The following is a 16550-nucleotide window of genomic DNA, read 5'->3' on the forward strand; positions in this document are numbered from 1 at the left end:
ATATTTCTTCAAAAGAAAGATATTGGAGTAGAGTTAAACATATGTTGTATTTTATTTGAGAATTAGCTTACATGGATTTATGTCGTTAAATCTAATTGTGATCTTCGTAGTGAAGATACAAGTTATTTATCTAATCCATACAAGCTTTGAAAAATTGGTGCACAACATTGATCTTCTTTTACTTTACAACAATTAGGATGTTCTATGAAGGGGGAAAAGCCGTTTTTCATTTTTTACTTTAGGAACTTGAGTTTTTATCCTTTAGAAGCTATTTGAGACACTGAATTAATTATTATAGTCTGTAATTATTATAGCATGTGAATTATAATAGTCTAGGTGTTACATGTAGAATATTTTAATCGGGATTACAAATGAGAAAAAATGGTTACATAATAATAAATATGGTAGACAACGAGGGTTTTCAAATAATTTTATTGTAATTGAATGTAGTTTATAATAATTGAAACTTTCAACTATTTTAATGGGACACCTTAACATTGAGTGGGCAATAATAGTGCATTCTACCCATTGACAAATTGTGCCTAACGTCCCCCAACAATTCCAACCAATTACGTGATTCACTCTAGATAGTATGTAGTAAAAATAGGGATATACATGGGTTGAATTGAAGGGTATTTTTTAGACTAATCCAAAAATTCTGAGTGGTTGGATTGGCAACCCATAAGACCGAATAATCTTCAACCCAACCCAATCCTTAACATTCGGGTTGGATTGGGTTGTCGAGTTATAACTTTTTTCCATTTTTAATTAAAAATATGTAAATATATCTACAACACATGACTAATAACTAGATCTCGTAAAATTCAAATGTTAAATACCAAATATTGATACTATTTATTACAAACTTTAAACAAAGACAAACATCATAACAATTCTAAAAGAAAAATATTAAAAATTCACAAATTAATCAATTCAAAGTAATCAAACTTTAAATAAAGATAAATGTATATTTTTTTATAATATATATGTAATTTGGATTGGGTTGTGTCAACCCAAATTTTTTTTTAACCAATCCAACAAACATAGAAAAAATTTAACAGTCTCATTTATATTTTAGATTGAGACTATTTCAACACCCCCAAGTAAAAAGGGTAAGAATGGAGGTGGTGGCAGAAGGAAAACATAGGCTGTTGCCAACTTGCTTAGACAACATAAGGTTAGACAAGAAAGCAAAGCCTCAGCTTTGCTTTCCCCACACATTCAATGTTACAGATGGAACCCACTTTGATTATAGCATTGCTTTTACCTCTTTGCTACCAAGGAGAGGTTGTTTCTTTCTTAATAATGAGAGAGAGAGAGATAGATAGAGCCCACTGATGGATGGCTGCTTTAAAACGCAAACTCAGGGGATGTGACAAATCATCAAACGATTGACCCTACAAAGGAACTATTTGAAAAGCCCCAATGAATTTTAGGATTAATAACTGTGTATAACGACATTTTAAAAAAAAAAAATTATTATAGCAAAATCTATTAGTTAATAAACTCTTATCAATAACCAACGATATGATCTATCACCAATAGTTCCTATCAACGATATAGTCTACCACTAATGGATTATCTAAATTTTATCGCATGCTAGATCTACTAGTACTTTGGACTTGATTGATATATTTACATCGGTAGCTATCATATATCTCACCCCCCACAAAATTCAACTTTCTTCACTCTGAGAAAGGAGAGGAGAGGGGCCTCCAAGTTGTACTTGTACAACATCTTCCAATACTCATCAATGTGCATATCACTCTCAATTGATATCAAAATCAAGGAGGGGGGAAATTAAAGTAGAGATAGTACCATTAGCTAGCATATGGAAATTTGTGTCGATGAATATATTTTGACATTTATTACCAATCACATTGCTGATAAATAACAATAATAAAACACCAGTTCCTCTAATTAAAAAAAACATCATCATTTTGAGAAAAGAGAAGAATTTTATTGGGTTTCTAGTCCTGTCATAAATAGCCTAAGCCATCTACCATATGAATCAAGATAAACAAAAGTTTCTTGTAAGACTGATTACCTGCAACGATCCCCTTGCTATTGATGACCTTAGAGAAAGGACAATGTTCTTGGACCTCTTAGTTGATCAACCATCCAACAACGTTTTAGAGTTCTATCTCGATTCGATGGATAACAAGACCCTCAGTTGTTATCAAAGCTTTTAATGCAGATCCACAACCCCTGCTCTATCTGAACCTCTCTTGTTAAAGTTATCCAATGCAGACTTGGAGAAACATTAACAATTAGAAAGGTACCGTGCCGATATGACAACATGTTTAGCTTGATGGATCACATAGGAAGCTCCATACCCCAGAAGAAGTATGTTCCATTCAAGAAACTTGGCTTCAATGCCGCTGCAGTATTCCTGACTAATAAACAGATGGTCAACTTTCTTCATGGGGGAGACAGGAACCTTCTTTAGGGTAGTAAAGAACATTCCTGCAGTAATTAATAATAAATCTTCCCACACAACAGTATGATCTTGCTCAACCAGCCCAAGTTATAGGGAACCTGAAATTCTATAGGATGTCTACAAATCCTGGAGCATCATCCCTTGGCCCTTCAAGAGACCGATACATGTATAACACCCGTACCTCGTTTTCCAAATCCTCCAACTGAGGATGATTATCCACTTCCTCTATATCATTCCCCATCACCTCATCCACTTCCTCTATATCATTCCCCATCACCTCATCCACTTCCTCTATATCATTCCCCATCACCTCATCCACATCCTCTATATCATTCCCCATCACCTCATCCACTTCCTCTATATCATTCCTCATCGCTTCAACCACCAAGTGAGGCATTGCTTTGGCAACCTCTTGGCAGCCCTCGCGAGATAATTTACAGTCTGACATCCAGAGGAATCTCATATTGTAGTAATGATGCAAGCCAGATTGTAAGGCTACATCCCCAAAAGGGCTATCTCTAATCTCAAGTTTCTGCAATTTATGACAGCCCTCGAGCACATATTTCAATCCCAAATCACTGTTTCCAGCAAAAGCAACTGACAGGGTGCGTACCAGTTTCCCATACTTTCCGATATAGCTGAAAGCACGATCTGTCAATAATCCAGATATCGCAAGCCTAGTTAGCTTCTTACAGTTTATAACAATGGCACCAAATCCTTCATCCATGGGTTCTCCAGTTTTATGGTCTGGCTGGTGTCGTCCCATAATACAGAGTCTAAACACAACAAGATCTTGGCAGTTCTGTGACATAGCTACCACAGCTGCATTGGTCATTCTCTGGCAAAAGTAGAGAATATATTGCAATTTCCTGCAACCCTCAGATATTGCTTGGAAGCCCACTTCAGAAATGGGGCCTTCACCATCTTCTCGGGCATCAACAGGAAAAACCCTAAGTTCTCGCAATTCCTTGCAAGTTGAAGCAACAGCCTGAAGTCCTTCATCACAAATCGAATCAAGAGCCTGAAATAAAAAGGAAAAAAAATGTAAGTTCTGCAGGCCAAATTTCCTCCCAATTACACTTCTCTACATAAAGATCAATACCCAGAAAGTCTGGAGCTTGTGGCAGTGGCTTATAACCGGTTTGAGTTGTTCAGGAGTTATATTTGCATAGCTCAAGTTCAGAGTAGTGAGATTAGCACAAACTGGATAGATACAAGGTAGGTAATCAGGCAAAATGTCCTTAAATCCAGAGAGACAAACTAAGGATTTGCAAGCAGCAAAAGCAGAGGCATAATCAGGCTCTAACTCCCCAAGAACCACAGCCTCTGAAGTACTGAACGAACCAGTTCCCAAATGTGTTAAATAAGGAGCCCGAATCATCAAATGATATAACTGCGCAATGGAAACGTAACGATTCACCCCAAGTTTCTTCAACGATGGGGATCTACTCACCAACCTCTCCAGTGCCTCAAAATTAATGGGGCACTCAACACAATCAAAGATCAGAGATTCGAGACAAGTTTCCTTCTCAGGGAAACAAGATATCCAATCCACTTCATCATCTTGTATGTCAGATTCGATCAGATCAAGTACTCGAAGGTGCCTGAAAAGCAAATCAATCACTCTAAGTTGAATGAAAAAAAAGCCAACACTCCAGAAACTTCAACAAAACTTCGCCATTAGAACATAAAAACTCCACATTATTCAAAGAATCCAACCACCCAAAGACCCCAAATGGATTTCAAAGCATAAAGATTCGAACATCCTCTCCTAAGGTACAAACCAACCCTAAAACAGACTAAGAAGGTACATTTGACAGTGCAAACTGAAGGAATTAGACTACAAAGCTCAGAACATTGAGAAAATGAAAGGGAAAGGGGGAAAAAACGAAGAAATAAATCTAAAGACGTACTTGCATCTGGTAGCAACAACAGCAATACCACTGGTGCCAAATCCTTCACAGCAAAATAACACAAGCTCCTTGAAGCCAGGAAAAGAGTCAGCAAGCAAGGCCAGATCGTCGTCAGTCACAGACATGCGCTTCAAATAGATTCTCTCGAGCCAAGGGTATGACTTAGCCATGGCCGCCACCCATGGGGAAAAGTGAGCCCCCCAATTGGGCGGCATCAGGTTGAAATCAGCAAACCGAGGCTTCCCTTTAATCGACACTGACCGAACTCGATTGAACCGCGACGTAACTCGACGAGGAGAAACCGCATAGCAATTTCCAATGAAGAGTTCGGATCGAGTTAGGGCTTCAACGCGATACCACGACTTGCAAACTAGTGAAGCCGCGTTCCGGTCACGTCGAGAAGTAAGGAAGTGAAGCACGTTCTCAAGAACATTATGGAGAACGTTCTCAACCGAGCCAGACCCACCAACCTCGCCGCCGCCGCCGCTGTAATTGTGGGTTTTGTTAGCGGATTCGGCGGCGGCGTTAATACCCAGATCTAGAGATTGGGGTCGATCCTCGTCTTCAGACATTTCTGCTTGGTCCACTCTCATTTTAACACAAATCAGTAACTTCCTCTACTCTTTATCAGCTAAAAATCCCCTCTTTCTGATTTCTTCTGGAAAAAAAAAAAAAGAACTTTTGATCAGATCATGAACTTGGAGTTTGGGAAAATAGGATGAGATTTGAGGGGATTTCTTTTCTTTTCTTGTATTTGGAGAGATTAGTGTAAGAGATCACAAGGACAATGGAGTGTGAACAGTAGTCTCTTTTCTTGTCTGGGCATTTGGATTCTTCATTTCTCTCTCTTTCTCTCCAATGGTTCTTCCCATACAGCTGCTCTATTATTTGGGGCTTTCCCTTCAAAAATCTTGTCCTTGTATTATTATTATTATTAGGTTAAAACCCTCCACTTTTATGAAAATAACGATTTAGCCTTAAAGTTAACGATTTAATTTATGTATTTTTAATTTTATAATAATTTAATTTATAAACTTTAATATATAATATTTTCAAATTTATAACAATAAAATTCTTAATGTAAAAAAATAATCAAAATTTGATGTTAATTTTTATTTTTTTATATAGACTTTGTGTTTGATAAAAATATGGAGTATCTAATTAATTTATCGGTTTATTTATATAAGAAAACTCATTAAATTTTCAAATTAATTTTAACGATGGGTTAAATTGTTACAAATATGAAATTATAAGGATTAAATTGTTACATATTAATGTTCAACAATTAAATTGTTAAGAACTTAAAAATACAAAGATTAAATCGTTACAAATCAAAATTCATGAACTAAATTATTACTTCTATGAAAGTTTAGAGACTAAAAGTGAGTTTTAACCTAATTATTATTATTTTCGTCTACATTTTTATTGCTCTAAAGGCTAAATAAAAGTATCCACAATTTTGTAGATCAACCCCTTCGGTTTCTTTTCCTCTTCTCAGTCGTCCTCGATCTAGAAAGATATCTTTTCAACTTTTGTTCTTCCCTTTATTCTTAAACGGGTTGATATTTTTCGAGTATGTTTTTTTTTATTAAAAAAAAAAAGGTATAGTTTATTGGTAAAATACAGAATGCACATGGAAACATCAAGAATTCACCGGATACCGTTTGTCCTCTACTGCACTTGACAAACATCTTTTTTATATATAAAAAATTTATTTAATCGAATATACGAAATGATTTTATTTGCATTTAATTGTGAATAGTTTGGAGGGAATAATGATGTTGTGAATGTATAAATTACTGACTGTCAAATCAGATGTGAGAATCTTAAGGTTCCATTATATATATATATATATATTATAATACGCATTATTCTTCCGTACTCTTACGAGGTACGTAGCCGTAGACTCTTCTTGGAGTATTTGTGTGTATTTTGTTTTAATGAGGAATTATTATAGATTTATTCCCTTTTGAAAATTTATTTTCATAAATGTCTCAATATTTGAATATTTTGATCTAATGTTATTTTCAGACAAAAATACCTCTTGTGTTAGGCGGTTTGAGAGATAAAATACATTTATTATATATTTTTTCATATTTACGAAGCAACTTTAATGTTAGAGTGAGAAAATGCATTTACAATATTCTATTGATGATTTGAGATTTCTTCTCATTTTCAATTGGATAGAAAAAATACATTTAATTTTATTTTTCAAATGCATTTTACATATCAAGCAACTAATTATTCTAAGGAATTCATTGTTATTTTATCTTATAACATTGTTTTAGATATTTGTAAATGCTTTTATCAGTATATGAAATATACCATAGTATATAAATCAAAAATTTATTCAATGTTCAACATTAATCCCAGTATATAACATAAATTTCTTTTATATCATAGTATATATAATCCCAATAACTCAAAACTTAACAACTCCCTAACAAAAGTGTGATCCAAAATTAATTTAACAACACTAATATACCACAATATATCATAAATTCTATTTATATCACGATATATATCATTTCATATTTTCAAATTAACAAAGGTATATACTAGTACATATATCAAAATGTGTATATTTTTATATTTGAAGTCAAACTTGGGACAAAAAATCACATTAATATCAAATGGGGAAAAAGCTCAACTAATTAATAATATGTAATAAATACATTTAAAGCTTAAATGGAATTTATTGAGGTTTCTAACTACTTAAATGAAATTTATGATATATATCGCAATATAAATGAAATTTATGATATTTATTATGATTTATGTTGGACGTTGAGTAATTTATATATTGTGGTATATTGAAATTGTTAAATTAATTTTGAATTACACTTTTGTTAGGGAGTCATTGTTAAAGTTTTGATTTATTGGGATTATATATATACTATTATACAAAAGAAATTTACAATATATACTGGAATTTATGTTGAACATTGAGCCAATTTTTTATTTGTATAAATTTCATATGTTGGTTAGAACATCTCAAGTATCTAAGACAATATTTTAAGGTATATATAAAATAATTATGGGTCCATCAGAAAAACCAGTTGTTTGATATGTCTAAATGTTTTTAATGAAAAATATAATCATATTAAATACATTTTATCTCTCTAATTGAAAGTGTGAATAAATATTAAATAATTAATATAATATAATAAATGTATTTTCTCTCTCTAGCTGTCCACCTAATTGTAGGTTGGAGACTAGAAGGTAATTATACCATAATTTTTGTGTAGTTAACTAACCAAGACATTTGTGAAAATGATATAAAATGTCCAACATGAGCGTAGCTCAACTAGTATAATGCGTGTACTATCGATCTCAAGGTCAGAGGTTCGATTCCCCCCACCCTACACTTCAATTATAATATCTTTATAAAATGTTGACATAATTGAAATACATAACTTTGATTAAGATGTTAGGTGTTGTTACCTCTTTTAATTATTATAAAATTATTATTATTTTCTTGGAATTTGGAATGAGAAAGAGGGCCTTGATTGAGCCTTCAAAATGAAGCCCTTTGAGATTCATGGGCCTATTAGAATACAACTAAGGTCAAAAACAACAAACATATACAAATTTGAATATCTATTAATCTAAAAGTGAATAAAAGATCTATAATCTGGTTGGGAAAATCGAAATAAAACTACTTTAATGATTACTTTAAATAAATTTTGTGAACTTTTTTTTATTTACATGAATATCTGTTAATATCGATATGTCTATCGAAATATTTGTTAATTTGAAATCTCGATATAACAATATTGATAATCTTTCGTCAAATATAACATAAAACCTTTCTAAAGTACCTATCTATAGATTTGTTATGATTTTTAAAGCGGACATATTTAAGTTTTTTTAAGCACGCATTTGTTATGACTATTACTAATTTTTTTCAATTATTCCATAATCTTAAAAAATTAAGGTTTTTTTTTTATTTTATTTTTTAATCATAAAATCAATCAATTAAACTCTTTTTTAACATAAATGTTAGACAATAGAATCCAAAGACCCGTTTGAATTGACTTAAAGAAAAAAAAAATAAAAAAAAACTCAATTTTATTTAAACGCTTTTGATTGATTAAAATATACTTGAAAAACTATTTTAAGCGATTGTCAAAAAGTTTAATTTTTTCTAAAATGACTTATTTTTTAAATTAAACATTTGAAAATGTAATCCAAGCACACCCTAAGTTAGTTATGTAGGTCGTTTGTAATAATTTGGTTTTTTTTATTTATAGTTTTTTAAAATTAGCTACTTTTTTAAAACAAAAAAACAATCTTGTTTTTGTTTTTTGAATTTGGCTAAGAAATGAACTCTTTCATTTGACAAAGGTGCAAACCATTAGAAGTAATTAGATGAAAATAAGTTTAATTTTAAAAAACTATAAATAAAAACCAAAATCTTGTTTGGTAATCAATTGAATTTTAGTTTTTAGTTTTTGAAAATTAAGTATATAAACACTCATTTTACCTCTAAATCTCTTGTTTTAGTATCAGCTTTGGACCAACGTTTTTAGTAACCAAGCCAAATTTTAAAAACTAAAAAAAATAGCTTTGAAAAACTCAGGTTTGTTTTTTAAAATTTGACTAAAAATTCCTCTTCTACCCTTGAGAAAAATGTAAACCATGGTAAGAAAATAAGATAATTAGGCTTAGTTTTTAAAAACCAAAAATGTAAAATGAACAGTGTCACGGTCATGCTTGTCCAGGGCGTGTTGCTCATGGTCGCATGTCCGCCTCCACCTCTTTTTACCATGTTTTCACCCTATATATTTCATTTTGCTAGTTAGTTTACTTTATATATACTTTTTGAAGGAACTCTTATTCAAGAGTACCTATGAGCGGAAGCGGATCTTTCCAATTCATTGTGACAGAATTTTCATATATACATTCAAACATATAGATATGTATTTACAACGCTAAATTACTGTCATGCTTAAAGGATCAATAAATAAGAGATCGAGAGATCATACCAGTTGAAGACTTTTTTTCACAGAAATCTCGCTTTCGCTGGAACAGCAAGCTCTCGTTCAGTAACTCCCAATCGTCTACCTCGAACAGTCTCCACACAAACAGAAGGAAACGGAGACGACACCACCACTCGGAGCTCTCAATATTCTCGGAGTGATAATCCAAAGGATGGGCTTTGTTCGGATTTAGTAGAGGGGAGGAGGAAAGGATATCGTATACAACGATCAAGCAAGTAGGAGAAAGGCTCGTCTATCGTATAGACAAAATGTTTGATCGTTTAGTTGAAGTATACGATCTTGTAGGAAAAGATAAGCGATCGTTTAAACGATCGTGTAGGAAAAGCTAAACGATCGTTTGGAAAAATTCGGGCGCTAAACGATCGTTTAGTAAAAGGTAAGCAATCGTTTAGTAAATAGCACGTGGGGGTGTAAGCGTTAAGCGATCGTTCAACACTATCGTATAGGTAAGCGATCGATCAACACTATCGTATAGGCTCTGATTTTTACAAAGCGATGATACACTTCAACACTATGTCTGCGCATATAATGCTTAACACACCGTGAGTTATTTAAGCGTCTCAAAGTGATTCTTCATCTTACTCATTCGTTATGAAAACAGAAGAGACACGGGCCAATTATCCCATTGTCCAATTAATAGATAATAAATATAATCACATTATATTCACAACCTATGGTTTAATATCATATATTAACCATAGTATTTTTCCTCCAGTAGATATAAATTATATTTATATCAATTTCCTCCAAATTAATATATCTCATACATAAAGTTAATTATATCATTTGTAATTAACTAGTTCAATTATATCATATATAATCAAAATCCCTCTTGTCAATTTGAACATTTCAAACTGACCCAAAAACTGATTCTTAACTTGTATCCAAGCTACCAAGTGGACCTTATGGACCTATGGCTCGAAGCTCCAACGGTACGTGAATAACCGACTAAACTCTTTAGTCACGATATCCACCATCCATTAACTGCCAGGCATTTCACTAAAGTCCGACAGCTGAACTCTTCTTACCATAGATATATTTCTATGTCCATTGAATATAACCAATCATCAGTACGATGACCCTTCACAGATGCTCGTAAGTACAGCTAGACCAATTTACCGCTTTGCCCCTATAGTTACATCTTACCCCTTAAGTACCACTGATCCCTCTAATGAACAATACAACATAGTCCTACTTTGTCTGAACACCTCTCAGGCCATGAGAAGATGTGTAGCGCCACATCGTTCAAGCCCCGGGATCAACCCTTAAGGAAATAATCTATCTTCTTAACCCTACTTCGGGGAAGGAGTAAACTTCATCTTGTAAAGTTGAGTTCCCAGCTCCCAAATCAGACAAATCCCCAAAGTGGTAAGTTTGAGTCGACGCTCTGACCACTCGCACCCATGCAAATCAAATGACCGCTTTCAATGGCAAGAGTTCCTAACTCACTCAGGATTGAGGTCATGTTACCTATGGTCATCCTAATGAAGTGAAGTCTATGTCATGAACGGAGTTATATGACAAGACGTTAACACTTCGTGGTCAAATCTTATATAAACTCTTTGTATAGGATGCCCTCGCTCACATGTCCCTTACACTAATGATTAGGATTAGACCATCAGTGATAAGTCGTAACTATGCCACAAAGTGGGCCGCATCCATAGTGTTACCAGGATAAGGTTTCCCTCCTATATCCATATGCTACAAACCATTTTGGTTATCACTTAAGACATGATCCACTTATATGTCACTACATACATGCTTAAGTTACATAAAGACAATCAGGGATATCAAGTTTATTGGTTTATGGTAAAGCAAATAAAACATCTAAATGTACAAAGTCAAGAAGTGAAGTAAATATCATATATTATACATCACAAGCGTTCGTACAAAAAATGTTTACAAACTACAGGCACGAGACTTTAGAGCATCAACCCCAACACTTTTCTTAGTGTATGACCGCTCGCCCATTTCCATATGCAAGGGTAGCAGATTTCTTTTTGTTCAGAATACACTATATGGGGGTAAGACTAATTATCATATCCTCTTACCCAGTGTGGTATGCTATAAAGCCATTGTTATTGCTTATTGCTTTCTAGCCTACTACAATCTTTCTTTGCTCAAATCATGCTTTCAAACATTTGCGAACATCTTTTTCTCTAAAACCTGTTTTCTAAACACATTTTCTCAAGAACAGGGGTGGAGGGTTTGAGCAACGCCCATTGTGCCATTGGTTATTCGAATTTGGATTGGCTGACTTATTCAAGGGCGAGAATAAGTGCCGTACAATCGCTTTGATACCCTTACGACAGTGCGATTGTGACAATTGATATCAGAGCCAAGTCGGCTCATGAAGTTGAGAAGTTATGATCATGTCCACTAAGAAACAGTTGGGCAAGCCCCATGTTAACCGGTTAGTTGAGATAGAAGAGTAAATGTTCTATCTAATAGAAGTCCCCAACCAGGTTCGGTTCCTAGAAACTCGGTTACAAGAAGTCTCTGGCAAGGCCAATGAAATCAATGCAGTGGCTGGCCACTTAGATAGGATGCCCGTCAAGGAATTGTTAACAAGGGTTGAGACCCTAAAAGAAAAGGCTATGAGAACTATTAATTTTGAGCGCATGCCCGTTAGGCTCTGTTGCCCCTATGGAAGAGCGTGTCGAAAAACTAGACAGCTCGTAGAAGGCGATAATTCAGATGGTGACTAAGTTATCCGAAGACTTTCGAGCCATTCTCGATGTCGTTCGGGTGAGATTGCGAACATAAGTGCAAGAGTTAGCCTCACCATGAGAGCGATGGGAAACTAGACCGCAACTAGTGGTGCAATCCAATTCAACAGCGTAAAAGTACCCGAACTTAAGCCCTTTTATGGGGCTCGTGACACGAAAGCGCTAGAGAATTTTATCTGGAGTAGTATTTCAGAGTTACGAACACAGCTACTGAAGAGTAAAAAATCACTTTGGCAACGATGCATTTAGTAGAGGATGTCATTGAAGGATCTCATACTGAGAGTTCCATGAGCGCGTTCGGATTGCTCCGATCTCACCGTGACCGAAATATAACAATATACATTCATCATATACAGTTATGCAAATAAATCTAATTATCGGCATGCTAAGAACAAACAAAATCATAAAGGATAGAGTTCCATATCAGTTGAAGACTATCTTCACACTCCGAAACTCCAATGCAGCGAAACCCTCCAAGAGATCTACCAACGCCCGGCGGGAACATCAATTGTAACAGCACGATCAACGCAAACAGAAACACCGTAACGGGGACGACACCACCACTAATAAGCCCCAGGTATTCTCGGAGTGAAAACTTAAAGGGTGGTCTTTGGTGAATTTGGTAGAGAACAGAGGTCAAACGAGTCGTGTAGGCGATAAGCAAGTGGGAGAGAAAACAGTACTATCGTATAGCTGAAGTGCTTATCGCATAGAGAAGCTACACGATTGTGTATGAAATACTGAACGATCGTTTAGGAAAAACATATACGATCGTTTAGTTAAATCGCGAGGTGAACGATCGTTTAGGTGGAGAAGCAACTATCGTATAGGCTCTCGGGCGATCATTTCACGAAATCTTTTGGGCGAAAGAATGAATATCGATTGCACGATTCAAAATGAAAACTTTTTTCATTTTTAACCCATCGGTTACCATAACCAACGTTGCCCACTAACCACGTCCGAACGTGGAAAAAGGATTAATTATCATATAATTAATCAATCAATTAATTAATAAATATAATCATAATATATTTATATCCTATAGTTTGATATCACGTATCTACTATAGTATTTTCTCCTCTACTTGATATAAATCATATTTATATCTAATTTCCTCTATAATAATATATCTTATATATTTACCAATTATATCATATATAATTAACCAGTCCAATTATATCATATATAATCGAACTTCCTCTTGTCAATTTGAACATTTCCAATTAACCCAAATACTTGTTCTCGACTTTATCCAAGCTATTCAGGGGACCTAATGGACCTGTGGCTTGAAGCTCCAACGGTACGTGAATAGCTGACTATTAGCCACGAGATCCACCATCAGTTAATTGTTAGGCATTCCACTAAATACCAACAATTGAACTCTTCTTACCACATATATATTTTTGTGTCCATCGGATATAACCAATCATGAGTACGATGACCCTTCACAGATGCTCGTAAGTACAGTTGGGCCAATTTACCGTTTTTTCCCTGTAGTTACATCTCACTTCTTAAGTACAACTGATTCCTCTAATGAACAATACAACATTGTCCAACTATGTGTGAACACCTCTCGGACCAAGAGAAGGTGTGTGGCGCCACATCGTTCAAGCCCCAGAATCAGCCCTTAAGGGAGCCATTTATCTACTTACCCCTGTCTCGGGGAAGAAGTGAATTCCATCTTGTATAGCTGAGTTCCCAACTCCTAAATCAGACAAATCCCCAAAATGGTAGATTTGAATCGGCGACCTGGCCACTCGCACCCATACAATCAAAGGACTGCCCTCAATAGTAGGAGTTTCCAACTCACTTAGGATTGAAGTCATGTTACCTATGGCCATCCTAGTGAAGTGAAGTCTCTGTCATGAACGGTGTTATATAACAAGACGTTAATACTTCGTGGTCAGGTCTTATAAAAACTCTTTGTATAGGACACCCCCGCTCACATGTCCCCAACACGAATGATCAGGATCAGACCATCTGTGACAAGTCACAACACTTATGACCATTCCACAAAGCGGGTCGCATCCGTAGCGTTACCAGGATAAGATTTCCCTCCTATATCCATATACTACAGACCATTTTCGTTATCACTCAAGACATGATCCACTTGTATGTCACCACATTTATGCTTGAGTCACATATAGATAACCAGAGATTTTATGTTTATTGGTTTGTGGTAAAGCAAATAAAAAAATTAACCGAGCATAAACAACATGTGAAGTAAATATCATATATTAACAACAAAAGCGTTCGTACAAACTATTTACAAACTACAGGACACGGGACTTCAGGGCATCAACCTCAACAATCATGTTATGGTGAAGGTCCCATTTTCTGGATATCTAAAAGGGTCGGTGCACCATCGACACGTGGGAGAGACTGAAATAGGAGTTGTGTTCTCAATTCTTCCCCAAAAATGTTGAAATCTTGGCAATACAGAAGCTACAAGAATTGAAACAAACTGGCGCAAATTAGGGACTATGTGAAACAATTTTTCGGGCTGATGTTGGACATACGAGTTATGTCCAAAAGAAGACAGTTTTCTGTTTTTTCGAAGGTCTGAAACCATGGGCAAAACCAAATTATATGAATAGAGAGTACAAGATCTCCGAGTCGCATATATTGCAGTCGAACGATTATTCGACTTAATTGAAGAATCTAAAGAGATAAGGCAACACTCGAGATCCCCAACTAGAGGGAATAAGAGAAATTGTTCAAGCCCATCGAGAAATAATGGGGGAGATAGATATGCTAGTAGGAATGACAAACCACTTCAACAGAAGATTGGAAATACGTGGTAAGGGTCAAATCAACAGAAATTTTTTCGGCCTCCCATACTATTATATATGCAAGGGACAACACAAGGCAAGCGAGTGTCCAAAACGAGCAATCTTTAACGCCTTCCAAGCCTCATTAGCCTCGGACTCGAAAGGCAAGATTGTTCTGACAAAGGACAAGAACATATAAGCATAGGAAGATTAAACCCCACGAGTTGAGGCCTTAAGATTCTTAGCTGCCTTCCAGAGGAATATGGGAGAAACAAAGAAACCTCAAAATGGTAGATTGATGTATGTAGATGCTTGGGTCAACCATAGGTTGGCCAAGAGTACCATGGTCGACTCTGTAACCACCCATAATTTTATGTCTGAAATAGAAGCCAGAAGATTGAATCTCCGTTGGGAAGGAGGCGCGGGGAAAATTGAAAGTAGTGAACTTTACGGCCTTGCATATTATAGGAATGGTAAAGAGAATAGTCGTAAAATTGGAGGGATTGGAGTGGCCCTGCTGATTTCATGATCGTTAAAATGGATGATTTTGACGTAATGTTGGGTATGGAATTCTTGCCCGAGCACAAGGTAATACCGATAAGCTCGCCAAATGCTAGTGATCACAAGATCTACGCCTACCGTTATGCATGCCGAGATCAAACAGCTGAATGGGATAAAAATGATCTCAGCCCTCTAGTTGGAAAGGGACCTCACCCACGAGTCAATTGAAACTGTGGAAGAGAAAGCCTTTCAAGAAATTCGATATGTCTTGGAAAAGTGTCACGTTGTCGAGTCGGACAGTTTACACAAGTCCTTGCCTCCAAAGAGGTGGAAAAGGAAGTCTGGATGCCAAGGGTTCCTACCAGGGGACAAAGTTCAGGTAAGATTTCTCCCATAACAGTTTCGATTGCAAGGCCAAAAAGAACATCGCCTCATGAGTAGCTATAGAGGACCGGTGGAAGTCATCGAAAAGGTTGGAAAAACCTCTTATCGAATGCAATTATCGTCGTAGATGGAGATTCATCCTATCATCCATGTAAGTATTTGAAATCCTATCACCCCAACCATGTCGATGAGCGATGTAGTGTGGTGACATGTCCGCCTGCCACGACAAAGAGAACGACAGAGGAAGAAGCTAATGAGAGACTTGTTGGAAGAAGTAACATAGTTAAAAGACCAAGACAAGGTTTAGAAGAGTTATTGGAGAGATGGAAAAGCTTTCAAGATAGAGAAGTTCGTTAGGAGCACGTAGAAGACCTCTAGGCAACTTCTCAACAATTTGTTGAGTTCGAGTAGAGTTGGTTGACGAGGACGTCAATCAATTGAGTCGGGGAGAATGTCACGATCATGCTTGTCCAGGGCGTGTTGCCCATGGCTGCATGTCCGCCTTCACCTCTTTTTACCATACCTTCATCCTATGTATTCCATTTTGCTAGTTAGTTTACTTTATATGTACTTTTCTTAGTGTATGACCGCTCGCCCATTTCGATATGTAAGGGTGACATATGTCTTTTTGTTCAGAATGTACTATATAAGGGTAAGACTAATCATCATATCCTCATACCCTGTGTGGTATACACAATGGACGTTTGTGAGAAACGTCCATTGTGTCATCGGCTGTTCGAATTTGAATTGGCTGACTTGTTCGAGGGCGAGAACAAGTATCGTACAATCGTCTTAAGACCATTACGAAG

At 35.7% G+C, this 16550-nt stretch overlaps 1 protein-coding gene across 1 annotated transcript; it reads right to left on the bottom strand.

Annotated features, from left to right (window-relative positions):
* Positions 1-954: 954 nt before the first annotated feature.
* Positions 955-5264, bottom strand: LOC120085865 (transport inhibitor response 1-like protein). The gene is made up of 5 exons (XM_090318349.1): positions 5134-5264; positions 4354-5011; positions 3543-4044; positions 2048-3461; positions 955-1408 (listed from the first exon to the last, which is right to left on the bottom strand). The coding sequence occupies exons 2-4, from the start codon at positions 4944-4946 to the stop codon at positions 2547-2549; spliced, it is 2010 nt and encodes a 669-aa protein (XP_090174475.1). The 5' UTR covers positions 4947-5011; positions 5134-5264; the 3' UTR covers positions 955-1408; positions 2048-2546.
* Positions 5265-16550: the final 11286 nt, after the last annotated feature.

This window comes from Benincasa hispida, chromosome 9, assembly GCF_027475165.1.
Source record: "Benincasa hispida cultivar pf3 chromosome 9, pf3_genome.v1.1, whole genome shotgun sequence".
In the NCBI taxonomy this organism is placed as follows: Eukaryota; Viridiplantae; Streptophyta; class Magnoliopsida; order Cucurbitales; family Cucurbitaceae; genus Benincasa; species Benincasa hispida.

Excerpts from the sequence above, each read along its gene's own strand:
- LOC120085865 (XM_090318349.1), bottom strand. The coding sequence starts at position 4,946 with ATGAGAGTGGACCAAGCAGAAATGTCTGAAGACGAGGATCGACCCCAA. Across the intron at positions 4,045-4,353 it reads GTTGTTGCTACCAGATGCAA|GCACCTTCGAGTACTTGATC; the intron begins GTACGTCTTTAG and ends TTTGCTTTTCAG. Across the intron at positions 3,462-3,542 it reads ACAAGCTCCAGACTTTCTGG|GCTCTTGATTCGATTTGTGA; the intron begins GTATTGATCTTT and ends TTTTTATTTCAG.